The sequence below is a fragment of the Narcine bancroftii genome, chromosome 2 (genome assembly GCF_036971445.1).
Source record: "Narcine bancroftii isolate sNarBan1 chromosome 2, sNarBan1.hap1, whole genome shotgun sequence".
Lineage (NCBI taxonomy): Eukaryota > Metazoa > Chordata > Chondrichthyes > Torpediniformes > Narcinidae > Narcine > Narcine bancroftii.
Window position 1 is genome coordinate 236,944,100 of NC_091470.1, and position 23,470 is coordinate 236,967,569.

Here is a 23,470-nt window from a genome sequence, read left to right on the forward strand (position 1 = left end):
GTTAAAAAAAGAGGCAAGAGCAGATAATAGGCCCAATAGAAAATGTTGCTGGAGACATTGTTATGGAAGACAAGGAGATGGCAGAGGAACAGAATGATTATTTTGCATCATTCTTCCCAGTGGAGTACATTAGCAGCGCACCGGACTTTCATTGTGTGTCAGGGCAGAGAGGAGAGTGTAGTGATAGAATGCAATTTCATGCTCTGGAAGAAGTAGCTTTTGAGATTGTGAAGGCATTGCCATTGGTTTTCCAAGAATCAATAGATTCTGGCATGGTTCTTGAAAACTGCAAAGGTCACTCTGCTAATTAAAATAGGAGGGAGGCAGCAGAAAGGAAATTATAGACCTTTTAGCCTGATGTCAGTGACAGGGAAGTTGTTGGAATAATTTGTTAATGATGAGATAATGGAGCATCTGGAGGTGAATGACGAAATAGACCTCCCTCAGCATGGTTTTCTTGAGGGAAAATCTTTACTGACAAACTTATTGCAATTTCTTTGAGGAAACCACTTGCCAGCTAGACAAAGATGATGCAGTGGATGCTGTATATCTGGATTTTCAAAAGGCCTTTGAGAAGGTGCCATACATGAGGCTGCTTAACAAGATTAGAGGCCATACAATTACAGGAAATATATAGCATGGGTAGAGCATTGGCAGATCAGCAGGAAACAGAGAATGGGAATAAAGGAATCCTATTCTAGTTGGCTACTGGCTACCAGTGGTGTTTCACAGGGGTCAGTGTTGGGGCCACTTCCCTTTACATTGTACATTAATTATTTGGATTGCGAAATAAATGGTTTTGTGGCTAAGTTTGTAGATGATACACAGGTGGAGGGGCTGGTACTGAGAAGGAATCAGAAAGTTTGCAGAGAGAATTAGATAGATTAGGAGAATGGGCAAATAAGTGTTAAATGAAATACAATGTTGGAAAGTGTATGCACTTTGGTAAAAAATAATAGAAGTGTGAACTATTATTTGCATGGGAAGAAAATTCAAAATTTGGAGGTGCAAAGGGCTTGAGAGTCTTTGTGTAAGATACCTCAAAGGTTAACCTCCTGGTTAAATTGGTGGTGCAAAAGGTGAATGCAATTTTTGCATTCCTATCCAAAAGTATAGGATACAAGAACAGGGATGTGATGTTAAGGCTTTATAAAGCACTTGTGAGGACATGATAGTTTTGGGCTCCTTATTTAAGAAGGAATGTGCTGGCATTGGAGAGGGTTCAGAGAAAATTCACAAGAACAATTCCTGGAATGAAGGGGTTAGCATGAGGAATGTTTGATGGCTCTTGGAAGAATTGTTGGAGTTCAGAAGAATGAGAGGGGATTTGAGGGGACTTCAGAGAAGCATTTAAAATTTTGAAATGCATGGAGAGAGTAGATTGGGGTGGGGAGGGGGGGGGGAGAGAGCTGTTTCCCATGGTGGGTGAGTCTAGAACAAGAGGGCACAATTTCAGATTTGAAGGGCACCCATATAAAACAGAGATGCAGAGGAATTTCTTTAGCCAGAGAGTGGGTAACCTCTGGAATTTTATACCATGGGAGGCTGTGGAGGCCAAGTTGTTGCTGTATTTAAGGAAGAGATTGACAGATATCGCAGTGGACAGGATATCAAAGGTTATGGGAAGAAGACATCGGAATGAGGCTGAGTGGGAAAATTGATCGGCTCATGATGGAATGGCAGGGAAAACTTGATGGGGCAAATGACCTACTTCTGCTACTATATCTTATGTTCTTGGAAAGAATTACTGATCTGCAATGTTAACTCATATTTTCACTCTCCCACTTCAATAATATCCCACCTGCTGCCGCATTTTGCTTTTGCATTTGTGGAAAGGATACTTTGAATCAAAAAAGCAATGGCCATTCAGCTGGGTGGAAATGGTTTTGCACAAAGAGAGGGAAGAGAGATTAAAAATAAACAAACTGCACTCGATGAAGGAAAAGGAAGTGAGACAGGCACTTTTTTTTTTAATTCTTGAACATTTGAAGTATTATCTCAATTGGATGTATTATTTCAGTGCTAATGCAGTTATTTTATACATTGGGGAGTGATTTCTAATTTTGCAGGCTGGATAGTAATCTGTCAGAACAGATCGACTGTCCTTTATCTAAGTCAAGAGAAATCATTGAGCCATAAATCAGAGAAGTTCTGCTGGGAGCAGGTGATCCACTACACCAGATTAATGGCCAAGCAGCAGAGTTTAAATTCACCCTCTTGAGGTTGGTTACCTGTGTACTCAGTATTCTGTCAAAGCACAGAGGCAACAGCAAATTACTGCATTTCAAAAAGTTTCTATATAGCCGTGGGAAAGGAGTGAAATATTGTTCCCATTTTAACAGAATTGAATAAAAGCTTATAAATGAGAAAATGCATAGGTGTTTACAGTCTGGAAAAAAATGATTGCAGCTTATTTGGGCTATCTGACTCCAGTGATGCACCATTCTCCTGATTCTCTGGTGATAGAATAAGAAATCTTAATTCGTCTCTTTCAGACACATCCGTAATTTATGGTAATTTGAAGTTGAGTGTCGTTATCAAGCAGTTTAATTATTTGTTTCCCAATTATCATTTCCTTTAATTTTTTTACTTTGGTTTTAATCACTCTTCATTATTCTTCGAACATCAATTGTTATTTTTCCTTCCAATGAAAAATCTTCCAAGGGTTTTGTTACAGTGATAGTATTGTGGAAAAGATCTGATTCCTTTCTACTCTCTTTTTTAAGCTTGACACTGATCAAACAAAGCAAAATGCATTTTGAACATGAAGGATTTGTCAGGAGAAGGGAAATATTTATAAGAAAATATTTGCTTGAAGAAAGGCTCAGGCCTGAAAAGTCAGTTCTACAGCAAATTCGAGGAACAACACATATTACCTCCAGGCCAGCTCCAGCCAGATGACATTAGCATCAATTTCTCTGGTTTCTGTTTGGCCCTCTCCCCCTATGATTCCCTAGGATTCCCTCTCTGTCTCTCTCTTTTCCCTCTGTCTTCTTTCACAGAGGAACACGCTACTCCAGTCCCCCAATCAATTCGCTCACCTTCCCTCCCTTCAGTCTTCTTATTGTATCCTATTCACACCTTTTGACTCTTGGTCTGTACTCCTGCCCTTCCTATTCTTGCCTTTTCTTTTTTTTTGAATACTTTATTTTAAGTTTTCATACATGTAGTAAATAATCATTTGTTTCCATCCATCATATTGTCCAGATTAATCCTGTATACAAATTAAAAAAATTATACCCCCTCCCCTTAACAAACCCCAACCCCCTAAAGCAAAATCAACAGTTTACTTATTTTAGTATTACACAGCAACATACAAAAGTAAAGAAAAAACAAACTAAAAAGAACTACTGGATTGTACGAGGATAGGCTATGGGGCACCAAGGAATTTGTCAAACCAACAAAGTACCTTAACTCATCTGATGAGTGGTGTCGTAGGATCCAGCAATAGCAAAAGATAAAATTAAACAACAATACCTATCTTTTGCATATATGGGCTCAATATTTGTAAATATATATTATACTTATTCACATGGAATACACTTTTGAATTTCTACATGTAATCTATCTATGCCTAAACACGAATCTGATTTTCAAGCAACTGCAATGCACTTTCTTGCCACCACCAATACTATTTTCACAAATTTCTTTTGATTTAATGGAAGTTTCAATTTACCGTTTGTTCCTTCCATGTTCCCCAATAAAGATAGGTCAGGGTTTTCTGGGTATGAAATACCAGTGATTTATTCTAATAGTTACCCTATTTTCAACAAGAAAGGTTTCATTTTCAGACAAATCCATGTAGAGTGCAGAAAAGTATCTTCTTCTATACTGCACCTGTATATACACACACACACACACACACACACACACACACACACACACACCTCACAGTGGTGCACTACAGTTACTACGGTGATAAGGGTGTATTCATACGTGGTTACAAAATAGTTCATGTTATCCTATCTATATAACATCCCTCCTTCTTAAAATAAAGAAAAAAATTGTATTCTTTATCACTCTCTTTCCAGTGCAACTTAAGTAACTGAACTTGTAAACTAGTTTATTTACACAACTATTTTTTACATAGTTCTTATCAATATCACATTTTCGGCAATATATTGCTTCACCATCTAGTGGATTTGGCTGCGACCATTGGGCTCTGTGTTGCTGATACACGTGTAGGTGATGTAGCTTGTTGTGCTGCACCTGACAACTGCTGTGTTGATGTTTCTGTATTAGTGGTTGTGGTCTCTTCATTTGATATTGGTGTTGGAGGCTTTGCTGGTATTAAAGCTTTCTGCTTCATCATATCCTGTGTTGGTCAAATGTGAATTCTGTTCCTCCTCAGCTAATTGCTAGAGTCTGTCTTGACTTTGTATGATCTTGGTGTCTCAGCTTCTCTGATAAATAACCTTTGCTGAGGTCTATGTTTTCAACATAGTCTCTTGAATATGCCCATGCTGCCCTCTGAAGAGATCTGGCAATGTTTCTGCATGTTTGTTATAATGCTAGCATCCTTCTTCTTGCACGTCAGCCAGTCTTCTTCTGGTTTCCTCCTTGTCTTCTGGAGGGTGGATTTTGCTTGGCAGAATAGTTTTATATCTCCTTCTATTTAGAAGTTCTGGTGGGGACTTCATGTCAGCCCTTAGAAGTGTTGCTTGTCATGATAGAAGAGCTAGGTTTGGGTCTCCATTTGTTTGGCGACACTTAACTAGTGTGTGTTTCATAGTTTGCACTTGTCTTCCAATGGACCCATGACCTTTGGTGTAGTGTGGGGATGATGTAGTGATAACAAACCCATACTCTGTAGCCAGCTTTCTGAATTCTTGTGATGTGAACTGTGTTCCATTGTCACAAACTAATTTTTCAGGTATTCCTTGTTCAGCAAGGAATGTTCTTATTTCTGTAGTGATAGTTGACGCTCTCAGGTCTTTCACCCTTTTGACGAATGGAAACTTAGAGAAGTAACAGGCTATTCTTAAATACCACTCTCGATTCTCAGTGACGAAGTCGGCTCCCACTGTGTGCCATGGCCTGGGAGATACTTCTGTGGAAATCATTTCCTCTTTCTTTCGTGAGTTTCTGTGCTTTTGGCATATTTGACATGTAGCCACCATATTTTTGATGTCTGCATATACCAGCCCAGTACACAGCTGACTTTTTTCTGAGTTTGCATTCCTCCATTCCATGTAAACTTCAGGTATTTCCTGGAGAATCTCTTCCTGTATTGTTTCAGGTATAATCAGTCTTGATCCAGCCAGCAGATCACCATCCTCCAATGATATGTCATCTCTGATCGACCAATATTGATGTATTGAAGGCTCTATCTGCTTTATCCTCTCTGGCCATCCTTGTATTACTTATTGAGAAAGCATTTGCAACACATCATCCTTACTGGTTTCTTCTCTGATGTGGCTTAATTTATTACTGGACACACTGACGAGATGATGTATCTTGATCCCCATGACTTCCATTTCATATTTTTCATTTGGGGAAAGTCGTCACAAGGTATCAGCAAGCACCAACTCTTTGCCTGGTATGTATTTTAAGTTGAAGGCGTAGCATTGTAGTCATAGAAATAATCTCCACAGTCTGGCTGGTGCCTTGTTTAGGTTCTTTCTCTGGATGTGTTCCAGTGGGAGATGATCACTTTCCACATAAACTTTCTTCCATATGGAAATGTGAAACTTCTAGCATCTGTATACGACCGCCAAAATCTCTCTCTCAATTTAGGCAAAAGAAGGTGTATCACTTAAACTGTTGTTAGTGCTTTTGAGGCACAAGCGATTGGTTTTCCTTCTTGTACTAATGCTGCACCAAGGCCTCAGTTCGATGCATCTACTTGCAGAGTGAGGTCTTTTTCCTCTATCATAGTATCTCTACTCCACTTCTCTGCATATTATTTCTATAAGCTGGTCAAAACTTCTCTGATGTGATGGTGACCACTGCAATTTCACATCTTCCTTCGATTCTCTGATGTTTGCTGTGTAGTTTGACGTATGTGGTATGTATTGGACCAAACCAAGGAAACTTCTGAGTTCCTTTTTATCCTTTGGGTGCTCCATCTCGAAAATGGCTTTAGCCTTGTCCATCAGGAGTGTACACCATTCCAAGGAATTGGTATTTCTTCTCTTTTATAATGCATTTGTCTGCATCAAGTTTAATTCCAGCTCCTCTTGTTCTCTCCATGGCCTCGTGTAGATGAAGATCATGAGCTATTCTATCTCTGCCAAAAATCTGGATATCGTCCGCGATGCCAACAGCACCTTTACACCCTCTGTTGGTCTCATCGATTTTCTGTTGGAACATGTCCTGGCTCACCTTTAGGCCAAAAGGTAGTTGCAGGAACCTGTAACAACCAATGGAGTATTGAATGTTTCTAGTAATGTTGTTTCCTCATCTAGTTTCACATTCCAGTATCCATTCTTAGAATTTAGCTTGCTAAAGATTTTAGATGCTGTTAGTTCTGCTATGATGTCTTCTAGTGTCGGTGTTGGGTAGTGACCCCTTTTTATTGCTTGATTTAAGTGTTTAGGGACCAGGCATATTCTCATGTAGCCATTTGGGTTTTCTTTGACCACTATGGAATTTACCCAGTCAGTCGGCTCAGTCACTTTGGCTCTGACTTGTATCCTTTCCATGTCCTTTAATTCGTGCTCCAGCTTCTTCTTAAGCTCCAGTTGTACTTCCTTTGAAGCATGGACGACTGATGTGGAGTTCGGACCTGTGGATATGTGATATTCAAAGTCTCCAAAGCATCCAAATGAGTCATCAATGCATTCCGGCTGCATGTATAGACGACACCTTTACAAGTTCTAACATTTCCCAATTTCAAAACATATCACCTTCACGGAAAAATAAGCGATGATATTCCAAATTGCCATCTTATTAATTCAATAAATCAAATTTTGTAGTTTCAGATATAACTAGCTTTAATTTGTCAATATAATGAAAAAACATTTTGTGTAACTTCGCATTGAGATTTCCATAATGATGAGTAACAATTTATACTGTATTATAATAATAATCAACTTGAAACAAATATAAAATAAATCAACAATATGAGATGAGATTGAGATGAAATGAAATGAATTTAAAGAAAAGCATCTCGAGAACTTGCATCTCTCATTATTCTTAAACAATTAAATACAAACTCACAGTTCGCAGTGTTAGTATGATAACAGTACAAACAATTCTTCTTCCTCAAGGGATTGTCATAAAATTAACTACAAATCAAAAACACAAGGTTTTAACCTTACTACATGCTCATGAGCTCAGCCTTGTTTGTGACTGGAGGTCGGTTCTCCAATGGAGTGTCTCTGTTAATCCTTTTGGATACCTTCTTCATCTGGATCTCATAATTGACAGAGATCATTGTAACTCCCGGCAGCTATCCAGACCTAGAATTGCTGGTCTGTCTGCATCAACCATGTAGAACGTACAGAGGATCTTCTTTCCCTTGGAGCAGCCATTGATCTTGGCTCTTCCTAGCTGTTTGATCATGGGTCTGCCATTGGCTGTTCATGTGACTTTTGCTGTTTTCAATGCACTGTCTTTTGGATACTCTTTTATTATGTTCTCTGGGATCATCTGGCAGTAAGGTCTGAGTGGAAGAACATTGCTTTGTGATCTAGTATCCAGCTTCACCTTCAGGTTAAATATCATAGACTTGTTCTGGATTGTCCTCCGTATTTGTATAGTAGTGTGCAAATTGCTGCCTTCTTTCATCTTGTGTGACATCTCGTGATGGTGTATGGATTCTATGTCCAGTACCTGGGTGTCAGAGTCCTCGTTGTTTCTTTTTATGTGGTGGATCTTCTCCTGACTTTTTTCTTCACTGGTACTACCATTTTCTTCATACCAGTCTTGCACATCTTCACCCAGTGGTTTGCTTTACCATAGGCTCTACATTCAAAACTGTATGCAGGGCATTTGTTTTAATCATCGAAGGGGTGTTGTCTGCTGCACCACTTGCAGGTCTTGGGGGTTTGCATTTTTCTGATTGTGATCTTTATAGCATCAACCCTTTCCTCTCTTTGCTATGGGTGGGTCTGCATAGATAGGGATTTCATTTGCATCCTTGTGGCTTCGAAGGCTCTGGCTGTGTCTGTAGCTTTGGCCAGTTTCAAGCTATCCTTCCCCTTAAGAGACTTTTGCACTTCGGGATGCGCTCTTCCCCATATTAATTGATCAACTAATCTATCCTCTATATCCTTATATCTGCATTTTGCAGCAACAAATATTAGTCTTGTGAGGAAGTTATCAACAGTCTCATCAGCCTCTTGCATTAAGCCTTGAAATTCATAGCGTTTCATTCTAATGATTAGACCTGGGTTCAAGATGAGAAGCCAACTTTGCAAATATCTGCTCTGGATCATTTTTCTCCAACCCTGTAAGCTCTCAGCTATTAAATAAGTCAAGACCTTGCTCCCCTGTCCAGAGAAGTATAAAACTGACATTCTCCTCTGCTGTTGCATTTTAAAAATGGCTTTTAAATGCTAAATTGGAGTTCTGCTGAAACTTTTTAAACAATTCTACAATGTCTTCAGCCTCCCAGTCCATCACTGGGGGAACTGCTGTTATTCCAGCCATTTTTTTTTCAAGACTGTTTTTTTTCTCTCTTCTTTCTCTTCATATTTCAGAGATCTACAATCAATTTTATGGCTTTACTTCTGTTATCTTATACCGCTGCCTCCATGTTATGTCTCTGGGAGACTTCATAAATCACTTATTCAAATAACAAAAGAGACTTCCACCATCTCAGGAAATTGTTCACCCACCCACTCTATCCATACGCATAGGACCCACAGTGGTGGACTACAGTTACTACAGTGAGAAGGGTGTATTCCTACATGGTTACAAAATAATTCACATTATCCTGACTATATAACAGCACCTAAAACATTTTTTGATAAATCCGATTATATTTTATGTAACTTGTATGGTGTAATATATAATTGATGCATAATTGTATACTGTACTAATCTATATTTTATTATTCATACAACCTCTACACAAGTTCATCCATGTTTTTTTTAACTTTATTTATTCGTTCAAACAAATATATGATATATACAGCAATTAAACATGAACATGAACATTTTTATATATATATTAAAAAAGAAAAAAAGAAAATATCCCCCCCTCCCCTTCATCCAACTCTCCTAAGGAGAGCCATAGAAAAAGAAAAAGAATTTTTTTAAAAAAGATAAATATACATATTAAGTTCATCCATTATAATATTCAAATCCTGTTCCCATTCTTATTTAGCTTTATACAGCCTGGGTTTAGAAGTTGCTCTTTGTAATAGTACAAAAGATACATGGCCGAAGCACATTTCTGTACAGTCCCTCATCCAATAAGTTTCCACTTCACGCCAAGGGGGCAATAATATCTGATTCTAGTTTATCTCTTAAAGATCTTTTTATTTCAAAATAGCAAAAAAAAATCATACTTCTAGATATTCCATATTTATCTCTCAATTTAGTCAAGGGCATTAGCTGTCATAACAATCTCCAATGACACTAAATAATTTATCAGACCATAATTTCAAAAACTGGTTGTCTCATGAGAAAGGTAAAAATAAATTATTCTGGAACAAAGGGGTTTAGGTGATACACCTCCTTTTGTTCCAATTTCCCCATCTATCTTACCCCAAATATCTATTAAATGCTTTAATATAACTATATCTTTAATTAGTCTTGAATTCCATTCATAGATAAAACTGCAACTGATTTTTCTCCATTTTTTCCTAATTCTATGTTGACCCATGCTGGTGTTGTCTCTCCCTCGAAGAAAGGGTGCAATAAATTGCATTTAACCTGCCCTTTAAAGTATGAATTAAGCTTTAGAGGATCTTTCTTTTTTTGGTTATTACTCTCATTACTGCAACTGAAAAAGATTTGGGTGGAGTATGTATTACTGATGCTTCTTGTATCATGTCTACAAATAAGAGAAGTAATCAGTCTTTAAATTCCTTACAGAATTCAGCCAGAAAGCCATCTTCCCCCAGGGCCTTATTATTTTGCAATGTACTCATCACTTCTTTAATTTCTGATGGAAGAGGGGGTCAGGAAGCTCCAGTGTGATTTGGATAAATTGAGGGACTGCGCAGATACACGGCAAATGCACTACAATGTGGATAAATGTGAGGTTATCCACTTTGGTAATACAAACTGGAGGGCAGATTACTATTTGAATGGCAATAGATTAAGAGATGGGGAAGTGCAGAGAGACCTAGGGGTACTTGTACACCAGTCTCTGAAGGTGAGCATGCAGGTACAGCAGGCGGTTAAAAAGGCAAATGGTATGTTGGCCTTCATATCAAGAGGGTTTGAGTATAGGAACAAGGATACCTTACTGCAGCTGTACAGGGCCTTGGTGAGACCACACCTGGAGTATTGTATGCAGTTTTGCTCACCTTATCTAAGGAAGGACGTTCTTGCAATGGAGGAAGTGCAGAGCTGATTCACCAGGCTGATGCCTGGAATGGCAGGAATGACTTATGAGGAAAGATTGCGCAAATTGGGATTGTACTCGCTGGAGTTTAGAAGATTGAGAGGGGATCTCATAGAGGCATATAAAATTCTGGCAGGACTGGACAGAATGGATGCAGATGGGATGTTTCCAAAATCCAGAACCCGGGGCCATGGTTTGAAGATAATAGGCAAACCATTTAGGACCGAGATGAGGAGGAATTTCTTTACCCAGAGGGTGGTGAATCTGTGGAATTCATTGCCACAGAGGGCAGTAGAGGCAGGTTCATTAAATATATTTAAGAGGGAATTAGATATTTTTCTTCAGTATAAGGGTATTAAAGGTTACGGAGAGAAGGCGGGGATGGGGTACTTAACTTCAAGATCAGCCATGATCTCGTTGAATGGCGGAGCAGGCTCAAAGGACCTACTCCTGCTCCTATCTTCTATGTTTCTATAATACATAAATATAAATCAACTATAGGAAGGGATGGTTAACTGTGAGAAGCAACTATTTATTTTTGTGATAGAAGTTTACTAGGGAATTGAATCTTCTAAATAACAGCATTCGATTCATCCATTGAGAGGTGAAGAATGATTTCAACTTTTAACTATAGTCTCACTTACAATGTTCTTACAAGTGGATCATCGACAAAAAAATTATTCTTTTTTTCTCTGCCATCGATTACCTTTTAATAATAAAGTATGTGTCTAATACAATTCATGTGGATGACTCTGAAGCAGCATTAAATCCAATCCAAAGCAAACACCTAAATACTGTTCTGACCATCCCTCTGGTTTGTATATTTGTGTTCGTCCTTCACTCAGTGTCCTTCTCTGATGATGCATTATAACCATCATGATAACAGTCATTTTTCAGACAGAAGATATCCTTCTGTTGAAGTGAAAATGAAATGGTTTACTGAATGAAAAAATAATACACCATGAAAATCCAAGGAAAGTGAGAGATCATACTTTAAATATCAGTGAAGAGCATAATTAGAGAGAACAGAGAACAGCACAGTAATGGGCTCACAATATCTGTGCTGAACTTGATTTCCAAATGAAACTAAACCTCTGCTGCTTGCACATCATACAAATCCCTCTATTCCCTAGATTGTCATATCTATCTGGAAGCGACTTAAGTGCAACTTTCTCATCCGCTTCCACCACAATACCTGGCAGCTCATTATTGGCATCCACAACTGTCTGTGTAAAAATCTTGCCCCACACGTCCTTTAAACTCCCACCACCCACCTCATCTAAAATCCACATCATCTAGTAAGTGACATTATTACCCAAGGAAAAAGATTCTGACTATCTACCTTATAAAAATCCCTCATAATTTTACAAACTTCAGCATCCAGCACTCCTCAGAAAGCAACTCAAGATTGTTTAACCTCTCCTCGTAGAGCATACCCTCGACAGCATCCAAGTTTATCTCTTCTGTAATTTGTCCAAAGCCTCCACCTTCATCCTGAGACAGTGAAAATTGCACACAATACTCCCATTTGTTGCCCAACCAAGATTATATATTCAATGCACCAACCAATGAAGGCACGTGTACCGCAAGCTTTCCTTACCACCCTCCTTGCCTGGTCTGGATACTTCTGCACATCAATGCTTTTAGCAGTCCTGCCATTAATTGTAAATTTTCCCCTGACATTTAACTTCCAAATGTGCAAAACTTTATACTTGTCCAGATTAAACTCCATCTGCCATTTCACTGGCCATATTGCAACTGATTTGTTTTCTCCTGAATTATTTGATAGCCCTCTGTGCACCTCCAATAACTCTTCCAATCTTTGTGTTATCTATGTACTGACTGATGCATCTACCTACCTTTACATCCAAGTCATTTTTACACATCTCAAACATTGCAGATCCCAACGCCTATCCTTGCAGATCACCACTGGACACGAGGCTTCAGCCCACATAACACTCTTCCATCACAATCCTCTGTCTGCTATGGGCAAGGCAATTCTGAATCCAAACTATCAATTTACCATGGATCCCATGCACTGTAGCCTTCAAATCAGCCTGCGATGCTTTAGCAACAATCAATCAGGCAACATGCACAATCCTCATCATTCATCTTTGTCACTTCCTCGAAAAACTGAATCAAATGTGTAAGGTGTGATTTTCCCTGCACAAAGCCTTGGCCTAATCTGACCATGCTTTTCCAAATGTGCATAAATCCTATTTCTAATTATCCACTGCAATAGTTCCCCACCAACCTATAATTTCCTGGATTATCCTTATTTTCCTTCTTAAGCAAAGGAATAGCATGGGGCACTCTCCAGGTCTCTGGGACCTCATCTGTTCTGAACGAGGAAACCAAGATCTTCATCAAGACCGCAGCCATCTCTTCCTTGGCCTCTTTCAATAACCTGGATTATATCTTGTCATGCCCCGAGGATCTACCCACCTTAATGCTCTTTGAAAAACTTTGCACCATTTCTGTCTTGATTTAAAAATGCTCTAATGCATTAGTATTCTCGAGACTACTTTCCATTACTAATGTCCAGTTCCTTGGTGAATAGTGGTGCAAAACACATCATCCTCAGATTCCAAGCATAAATTTGTCCTTGAGTGGTCCTGTTCTCTCCCTGGTTATCCTCTTGTTTTAATGCTAATTTTAAGTATTTTGGGATTATCCTTAATCCTATTCACCAAGGATATTTTGTGGCCTCATGCCCTGTTTGATCTCTTCCCTGCAATCATTGTCAAGGGATTTATCTCAGTTTAGCTTGTAATGCTTCCTTTTCCTTTTTGACTAAATTCACGACCTCTGTTATAAGCCTTACCTTTTTTTTCATTTCTGAAAGCTGCTTATCCTAGATTCTATTGACATATCAGTTTTAGACTTGTCCGATAACTGGTGCTCCAAATTAAATCTTCTAGTTCTAATCTAATAATATTGTAATTTGTCTTCCGTCAATTTAATACTCTCCCATGAGATTTAGGCTTGTCCTTATTTCTAAGTATCTCAATAAGTTTCACAATTCTTTGCAACGATTATTCCTGAAATGCTCACCCCGTGAAACAAATTCTGCCCTATCTAAGCCTCTGGCACGAAAGACATCCCAATCAATGTTAGGAAATTAAAGTCTCCTATTATGACATCTTTGTTTACATATCTGTTGATTTCTCACATGGTAGCTATTGACAGGCCTATTGCATCACCCCATCAGCGTGACTTCATTTTTCTGATATTAGATTTCAGCTCAATGCCTCAGTGGATTACTCCTCCAGCATTCCCTTGCTAAGTACGGTTGTGACATTCTTTTGGTGAGTTAAATGACCCCTCCACCAATTTTGCCTCCATTAATATCCCATGTAATACATCAAAACCAGGAACTTTGAGCTGCCAGTCCTGTTCCTCTTGCAATCAGAAATCTATTATAGCCACATCATCATAATTCCATGCACTTGTTCTAAGTTGAGCAGCCTTATCCACAATACTCCTTATGGAATATCTTTGATTCAATGTACTGAGTTTATAGTTGCACATGAGGTGAGGATTATTTTAAAAAAGGTGGAATTTATTCGCCATTCCTAATTTCCCACTAAGAACTATAGAATTCAAGGTACACAATCCTTTATCCGGACACCTAAAATCCAAAAAGCTCAAAAATTCGGTAATTGGGGAGAGACCGGCAGCGCGAGTTGGGCGGGTGAAGGGGAGAGATCAGCAGTGCGAGTCGGGCAGGCGGGAGACCGGGAGTGTGAGCCAGCGGGCGGGAGGCTGGCAGTGTGAGCTGGGTGGGCGAGCTGGGGGGGGAGGCCGGCAGCGCACACCGGATGGGCGGGAGACCAGCAGCGCATGTCGGGCGGGCGGGAGACCGGCAGTGCGAGTTGGGCGGGCAAGAGGGGGAGCCGACAGTGCAAGTCGGTCAGGCGAGAGACCGGCAGCGCAAGTCAGGTGGGGAGCTGGCAGCATGACTGGAAGGGGCTTGGGTGGATTTAGATATGGCAACACAATTGGGGTGGGTTTAAATCTGGCTTTCCGAAATCCAGAAAAATCCGAAATTCGGGTCACACTTTCCCCCAAGGGTTCCAGATAAAGGATTGTATACTGTGCTAAATACAAAAAAAAATGAAACTTGTCAAGACAGAAGATGTGTTGATGTCCATTGGGACTCTTGCATCAATACAGGAAGTTGATAGATCAGGGTGGGAGTTGGATGGAGAATTGATGTGATAGGCAACAGGAAGCTCCAGGGTCACCCCCTGTATTTGCCTTCATCTTTGACAAATCTATATGAATCATGCCTTCTTTTGTTTTTAACTCATGCAATATTTTCAATTTTTCTTCAGAATATTAACCTTAGTTATTTTGTTTTGATATTGAATGATGTAGAGTATTTTCTCACATTGCATGGTTTTGTTTGCCCAAATTTATATCATTTTGGGTCTTAATGAAATTGCCATGACATACTTTCTTGTATATAAAATGAAAATTCAATATTTAAGAATAAAATTTATAAAGTATATTTCTCATCATTTAAACACTCTCATAAATAATTATCCAAACTCCTATTTAATGCAAATACTTGTACAATTTTCCAACGATCACTAATGCACTTACACATGAAGCACAGTGGCAGGATCACCAACTTCTCCCCCATCACCGATTGTTAAGGTGTCATAGCCAATCTCCAAATCAAATTCTTCAAAATCAATCTGAATCACCTAGTGTTGAAACAGAAAAGATAAAGAAGATCAGCAGATAACTTCAAAAAATATCTTGCAGAGACTATGGCTAATTCATAACTGAAAATTGTCACCTAATATCTAGTTCAACACAACAGTATGATACAGTTATCACATGTTTTGTGCTGACAAATCAATCATGAACATTTTCTGTCTCCTCCCCACCCCCCCCCCCCATGGTATTGAGAATGATTGGGAAGGTTGAATGTTTACTCTCTCAATAAAACATACGAATTAAGCAAATCATATTTATCACACATTTAGAGTGGTGCAGCTTTTCATTGTTTGCTGATCATTGATTACATGAGCAAAGTTACAAGGCATTTCAATGATGTTTATGATATTCTGCAATGAAAATAAAAATATTGTGCAAACTGTATTTCCTATTATTCGTTCTTCAGGTCTAATTCATCTGCTGATTAAACTAAATTTGTAGCATGCAAAGATTTAAGGATCTAAGGTCCTGAATAATACTCTAAATCAAATATCACCTCGATGGAGACGTTCATACTGTCTTCATTACATTGTCCATCATGAAGCAGAATGATTTGAAATTCTGGTGCAGTGTCAGTCAGCAAAATCAACCTCAGGACTCAATCAGATAAATTCAGAGCAATGGCTTGGATGTGTGGTACATGTGTATTGTAACTATTTCCCTTTATAATCCTTGAGCAACATGGAGGCATCATTGTTTTTGATACATTAAATATGAAAAGTCTGTTCCAAATTAGCATTGAGTTTTTCACTCTTCATTTGAACTGTTAAACAGTTAGCTATACTATAAAACAAAAATGAATAAATGGACAATACAATATGAATATATTCAAAAGTACACAGTCAAAGAAATCATCAAGACCAGCTCTGTTCTTGGTTCGGTTTCTCGAAGATGGTCGAAAACAGAGCTTTTAACCTTGACTGGAAGGCTGTACCTAAAGAGACCCTCCAAAGAATGTCAACAATTTTCTACAGACTGCTAGAATCTGGCAAAAATATGTTTTCCAGTCATTTTAACCATTACAATGTGGATAGTGGTTAGTTGGTAAAAATGTAGGTTAATGGTTCTAGAGGGTGTTGGATTGTTCTGCTGCAGCCACTCTTTAAGCCCACTCAACAAAAAAAGGCTACAGTGATTCTAAAGTAGCAAATATGCAGGCAATATGAAACAAGTATGACAACTGTAACACACAAACATGCTGGAAAAACTTAGCATGTCATGCAGCATTGGTAGGTAGTATAGGGTAACCAATACATTAGGCCTGGGCCCTTTGTCATTTGTGTTGCATACATTGTTTTGTAACTCGTAAATTATATAGCTTGTTTACTTAGAAATTGTGAATACTATCTAATCGTAAAATTCCCAGTACATTGGTAGTTTTCTGAGAAAACTGATTCATAATTAACTGCAAAAATCTTCTTGAGCCATTTGAAACAATATTACCAATGAAATGTAAATTGGTGACAAATATAATCAATATATTAATGTCATTTTGATGTTAAAGAAATACTGATAATTAATTTTGACAGTTCGAAAATGAAATGACTAATGAACTTCATCGCATGCAATATCTACAACATACAAAAAGCTCTCAGAAGAATGTTTAATAAAAAAACACTTCATATGCTATAAAATTCAAATAAGAACAGAAAATGCTGGAAATACCCAACAAATCAAGCAGAATTGGTAAAAAGGGAAGCAGTTGAATTTTCTGGTCAATGGCCCTCCTAAGAACATTCAGAAAACAGATATATTTTAAAGTGCAGAGAAAAGAAAGGGATGGAGAGAATTAAGTGACCACCTGTGATAGGAGGAGCCTCAGGGAAGATGCTTGAAATGTGTGCTAAATAGAAGGGCGTGCTGAAGACTTGTTAATGTCTGCCCTTTGCAAAGTATGTACGTAAAGAAGGGGGATTTAGTGAAATTTAAAATGGTTTGCATAATGATCAGAAATTCAAGATTTATGGCCTATTCAGTCATTTTTAAATGCATAAAGCAATACGGTTTCCTTATCGAAGTCCAGTAATCTCAACATTTATTCCAAAAAATGGTTGAAAATCAGCTTAAGTTGGTGGTATAATTGTCTACCCATTTTAGCTGCCTTCTCACGCAATGGAAAAACATGGCAAGATTTAATTTCTCCTCATACTTTTTCCTTTCATTCTCACTGTTCTGAAAATAGCCGTTAATTTTTTATCATAGAACTGCAAAGTTTTACGATGCTTCTCTGCATCACTTAGATCTGTTGCCCTTTTACAACCTCAAATACTCTAGTCCTTATAGGTCTTGACTGCTTTACTCACAGAAATATGAGCCACAGAGACACTCTCTGATTCCTAAGCTCTGAATTTTTGCCACATCTCATGGTTTGCTACACACAACATTAGTGTAGTCATAGAACTCCACATGGAAGAAGTGAAGACTTTATTTTACTTCAGCCCATTGGAACAGGAGGATTGACACATAGATTTCCCTGCATTGTCAGCTTCTCTCAAATGCAGGCATTTGAAGACTGGAATCATGTCTTTTAACTAACTCCCCTGACAAATATCCAGGAGCATCTGGTTATCATTCTATTAAGTCAAGATGCCAGGTCTAAAGAACATGCCTCTTGTGGACAATACCATTCACCAGCCTTTCAGGTCCTAATGACTCTCCAAAGGATAATCTTCCAACCCTTGCTTTTCTCTGCAACTTCCCTCCAGTAGCAGCAATCCCTGTGATAAGAGTTTAATACATGCAGAGATTTTTGAGAGCTTACAACACAGCAACATTATTGACAATGTTCTTTTCAGCATTACATAGGGAAATCCAAAACTCTTCTCCAAACCTTACAATTGAATTTATTAGTTTTGGTGGAACTTTCACAGTGATCACAATATTGATTTAACATTTTAAAAATAAATCACTTGGGTCAATCATGAAACCAGCATGCTTTGTTTCTCAATTCCTTTCTGCTAATAAAACAAACATTCTGCAACCTTCAAATCAGATTGCATGGATTCAACAGACAAGAGGTGATAGCTCTGCAGAATAATTAATTCTGTTTCAACACTAATCGTATTCGTATCCAATTAAATTGTAATTAGATCCAGTACAATAATAAAAATTGTGGCAATGATTTCAATTGTTTGTCAGAAAACCTCTGTTGCATTCAATTTGAGAGTCCGACATTTCCAACTCACATGTGATTTGTAATTAGAATGTTAAACATTACAAAGGGAATCTCAACACAGCATCTCTGCAATAAGAATTGGAGTTTAAATGAGTGAATGGAGTTATCAATTTTCACCCTATTCTTTGAATGTCTATAGATATTCCAAATTATTGAAATTCCAGACAAAGTCACAACTCCAAGTCTCCTTGAGATGTACATGGATAAATTAAGAATAATGATACAAAGCACCTTGAAATTAAAATGTACCCAGGATTCAGCTTTTAGTTAAACTTGTTTCATATCTACTTTTTTTTTTAGATTTAATCATTGTTGAATGTATTACCATTACAAAAAGCAAAAGGAAAAAAATGCACATCAAATTTCACGTTAAAATATTCAGACTGCGGAAGACCCAAAACATTTTTGAATTATTTCGATTTAATTCAATCACAGTATCATTCAATGATGTGGAGGAGCAGGTAATGTTGAGGAAACAAGGTGGCTGAAGAAGGATTTCGATTGATAAGGAGAATGATCAGAAAAATGGCAAATGAAAAACAATGTTAGAACGTGTATAGTCATGCACTTTGGTAGAAAATATAAACGGGCAACCTATTTTGTTTTTAAATGGGAAGAAAATTGAAAATAACCAAATACAGGACTTGGAAATCCTCATGCAGGACAGCCTGAAGGTAAACTTGCAGGTTAGGTCAGTGGTGAAGAGGGTAAATACAAAGCTGGCATTCATTTGAAAGAAATTAAACATAAGAGCAAGGATGTGATGTCGAAGCTTTATAAGGCACTGATGAGATGTCACTTGGAGTATTGTGAGCAGTTTTGGTCTCATTTAAGAAAGGATGTATTGATGTGGGAGGCAGTTCAGAGAAGACTCACAAGAAGGATTCCAGGAGTTATCATGCGAGGAGCTTTCGATGGCTCTTGGCCTGTACTTGTTGGAATTTAGGAGAATGTGGGGGGATCTCAATGAAACATTTCGAATGTTGCAAGGCATAGACAATGTGGAAAGGTTGTTTCCCATGGTGGGAGAGTCTCAAACAAGAGCGCACAACTTCAGGATTGAAGGGTATCTGCTTAGAACAGAGATACAGAGTAATTTCTTTAGCTTGAAAAAGAGAAATCTGTGGAATTTGTTACCACAGGTGGTTGTGGAAGCGAGTTCAATAGGTGTTTTTAAGGCAGAGATAGCTAGGTTCTTGATTAGCCAGGGATCAAAGGTTATGGGGAGAAAGCCAGGCAGTGGGGCTGTGTAGGAAAATGGATCAGCTAGATGGCCTATTTCTGCTCCTACGTTGCATGGTCTTAACTTCCCCCAACTGACCTATTTGCTCGAGTATTCACTGGTTATAATTCTAGATTGGGATGGTCCATTCGATCCTCATGAATGATAACATTTTTACCCTTTCTTTGTCAATTGTAACCAAGGATGTGTATAATCAAGTAATAAAAGATACTAAAAATCCTAGAATATCGAGCAACAAATGAGTTGCTGGAGAAACTCAGCAACTCAAACAGCAGCTATACAGTCAAAAGTAACGTTAATGTTGCTTTCATTAAGGGCCAAAATATTGACTCTGTATTTTCCCCCACAAACGTTGCACAATTCCTCCAGCAGTTAGTTTATTAAATGTTGTCTGTGATCTGAGTCTTCAGTTTTGGTTTTGAGTAGTTTTACTCTCTCATTCCAAGGGATCCAACCATTGCACATTTTAAAGGATTCCATCAGCTTCAATTACGGTTCCTCCGATGCTCATGATCTTCACAAAACTTTAACTTCTTTAAGTTTAATACAGACAGCATCTAATTCCACCATGGCGCCTTAAATAATATTCAACACTCAACTGAAATCTACCGAAAGAAGATACATTTGAGAACGATGGGGAGGCAGTTAGGAAGAGCGACTCTTTGCGTCCATACAACCCAAGGCAAGCGAGATTTGTCCTGGTGTTTTAATAAATGTTCATGCCACATCTTTGCTTATACCTGAAGGGCATGATATGGCGGATGGTGGAAAACCAACATTTCTGACTTACAAATTGTCTATGGACAGGTTTCAGGAACAGAACTACAGGGTATTAATGTCACTTGAGATGGCTAATGTAAAATTGGTAAGTACATTCCACCATAAATATTGAAAACTGTGCTGAGAAGAAATAACTCCCAGGACCTGATTAATTTAACTAACGTGCTGATATCGCATCCAACCGTGCATCTTGGTGCCTCACAGTTCGGCGGGCACCAATCTCCTCTGAAGAAGACTGCGGAGCCCACCTCACTGACAAAAGACAAAGGAGGAAAAACCCAACACCCAACCCCAACCAACCAATTTTCCCTTGCAACCGCTGCAACCATGCCTGCCTGTCCCGCATCAGACTTGTCAGTCACCAACAAGCCTGCAGCAGACGTGAACATACCCCTCCATAAATCTTCATCCGTGAAGCCAAGCCAAATTGATGGTACTAAGAATTGGAGTTTAAATGAGTGAATGGAGTTAATTGATGGTACTATTTGCCGACTGATAATAAATCTTGCAATTGTATTCTGATGCATTGTACAAACTGCAAATATGCAAGACATCAACAACCTGCAGAAAAATGGCCAGACATCGAATGAAATCAAATAATTAGCCTGTAAATTAATTTAACATTTAGTATCATTGTCATTGAGAACTGAATTTTTTTTTAGGTTAGTGACAGAGAACAGTAACAGGCCCTTCTGGCTGCCCAACTACACCCATGTAACCAATCAATCTATCAATGTCCTATGTCTTTGGAAAGCGAAGCACCGGGAGGAAACGCACATGGTCACAGGGTGGACGCACAAACTCATGACAGACCGTGATAAATTCAAACTCGGGTTGCTGGTGCTGTGATCACGTTGTGTTAATTGCTATGCTAACAGTATCAACCAGTTTGTTGTGGGGGCAGGATATTTGATCAACTCCAGTCTATAGTTTACAAAACTATTCAGTTAACTAAATTGGTTCCAAATACCAGAAATTTTTAAGGGAAAAGTTAAGATATTAAGTGAATTGCGTACAACTTGACAATTGAAAAGTTCTTTTTTTTTGTGATATACTTGAAATAAGAAACTCTCAAGATCAAATAAATAAAAAAAAAATCAAAATCCAATCATGCCCTGATCACCCCTGCTGATACAGATTTTTAAATGGGCCTTACAGTGGCACACAACTTTTCAGTGTATCAAGTGGAGCAAAGGTCTAGTGGCTAGACACATTGACCTTTGCAAGATGGAACGCACATGGAGAATTTGAAGATCAATGGCTGATGTGATTTGCTGTTTATTTTAACATTATTTTAAAATTCTCACTTCTGCAGTCTCATTGCACGATGTTCTGCAGCCTGCGCCCTGAAGCATCATTTTCAAATGAGCAACTTCCCCACCAAGGCAAACAGTGCAATCGTTGATTGTGGAAAGAGAAAATTGGAAGAATTCAGATTAAATAGTGGATCATGATTGGTCATCATATCTCAATTTGCAACCATCAGCTTTCTCTCCATCTAACTGGTTATATTGTTTTCAATGCCTGCTGACTTGTCTGCTCTGAGATGTTTACTTTTGCCCCTCAAAATTCATGAAGCTTCCTTTACCTAAAAGGTCTGTTCCCCCCCCCAAAAAAATATATCAAATTTTCTCAAGCAGGTGTGTATTTGCAAATTCTAACAACCAATCCTTATCGCTGTGCCTTGCATAAGCCACATAACTTTCACAGAAACTCAAAACAAAATTCTTACACCAAAATTAAATTGAACTAAAGCAAACACAAAATATAAGAATGATCCCCTTCATTTGTTTTTGTCTGAATTTGCATCAGACGTTTTGACATTACATTGCCTGTTTAGGCAATGTAACGATTGCTATGCACTAATCCTTAACTTGCCTAGAAGTAGACAAACCATATTATTTTATAATTTAAATCATTTCAGAAAGAAGAGGGAGAAACAGAAATCCATGTGTGAGCTTCCTGTCTTATAAAGTGTTATCTTCCAGTACAAATGCTTCACATTTGGACAGATGGATACCATCTCACTGGTTCCACACCAAGTCCTGGAACACCTAGAAGCAAAGATATGTACATCAAGATGCTCTTTATTGACTGCAGTTCAGGATTCAGCACCATCATCCCCTCAAAATTGATCAGCAAACTCCAAACTTGCGTCTCCACACAGCACTGTGTAATTGGATTGTTGATTTCCTCACCTCCAGACTACAATCAGTGAGGATTGGTGAGGGCATCTCCACCATCTTCATCAGTACCAGAGCACTACAGGGCTGCGTTCTTAGCCCACAGTTCTACTCGCTATATATTTATGACTGTGCGGCTTGATACAACAGCCACACCATTTACAAATTCACTGACAATACATGATATTGCAAGTATAAAAAGGGGTGATGAGTCAGCTTACAGGAGGGAAATTGTAAACTTGTCTGAATGATGCACCAATAACACTATGCCACCAAAACTAAGGAGCTGATTGTTGACTTCAGGAAGGGAAAACCTGAGGTGTACAATCCAGTGATTATTTAAGGATCAAAGGTGGTGAGGGTGAGCAAATTTAAGTTCTTGGGAGTCACTCTCTCGGAGGATCTTTCCTGGATCCAACATACTAAAGGCATCATGAAGAAAGCACGTTGGCATCTCTCTTCCTCCAAAGTTTGTGGAGGTTTGGTATGACATTGAAAATCCTGGCAAATTTGTGGTGGAAAGTGTGATAATCAGCTGCATCATGGTCTGCTATGGGGAGATCAAAGCCTCTGAGCAAAAGCCCTGCAAAAGGGAGTGGACACAGACCAGGACATCACAGGCAACACCTTCCACAATATCTAGAACATATACAGGGAACACTGCTGTGGAGAGCAGCAGGAATCAATCCACATCACCCAGCACATGCTCTGATCTCGTTGCTGACAACAGGGAAGAAGTATATAGGCCTCAAAACTCGCATTACCAGGTTCGGGTACGAGTTCATCCCTGGACTCCTCAACAACAAACTCAATCAGGGACTGATTTCAGGACCCTTATTTTGTAATTTATATTTTCTCTCTTTGTATTGCACAGTATGTTTACCTTTATTTATTTACATG

The 23,470-nt window shown here is 38.6% G+C and overlaps 1 protein-coding gene across 4 annotated transcripts in view; it reads right to left on the minus strand.

Moving 5' to 3' along the window:
• csmd3b (CUB and Sushi multiple domains 3b) overlaps window positions 1–23,470 on the minus strand; it is a 927,060-nt gene that overhangs the window by 637,112 nt on the left and 266,478 nt on the right. For 3 of the 4 annotated variants that reach the window (XM_069920534.1, XM_069920535.1, XM_069920537.1), the window contains one exon: window positions 15,070–15,173. In XM_069920534.1, coding sequence (XP_069776635.1) covers window positions 15,070–15,173 — 104 coding nt within the window. Of the gene's footprint in view, window positions 1–13,285; window positions 13,414–15,069; window positions 15,174–23,470 lie in introns of those variants that run through there. The other variant, XM_069920536.1, reaches the window with a different exon arrangement.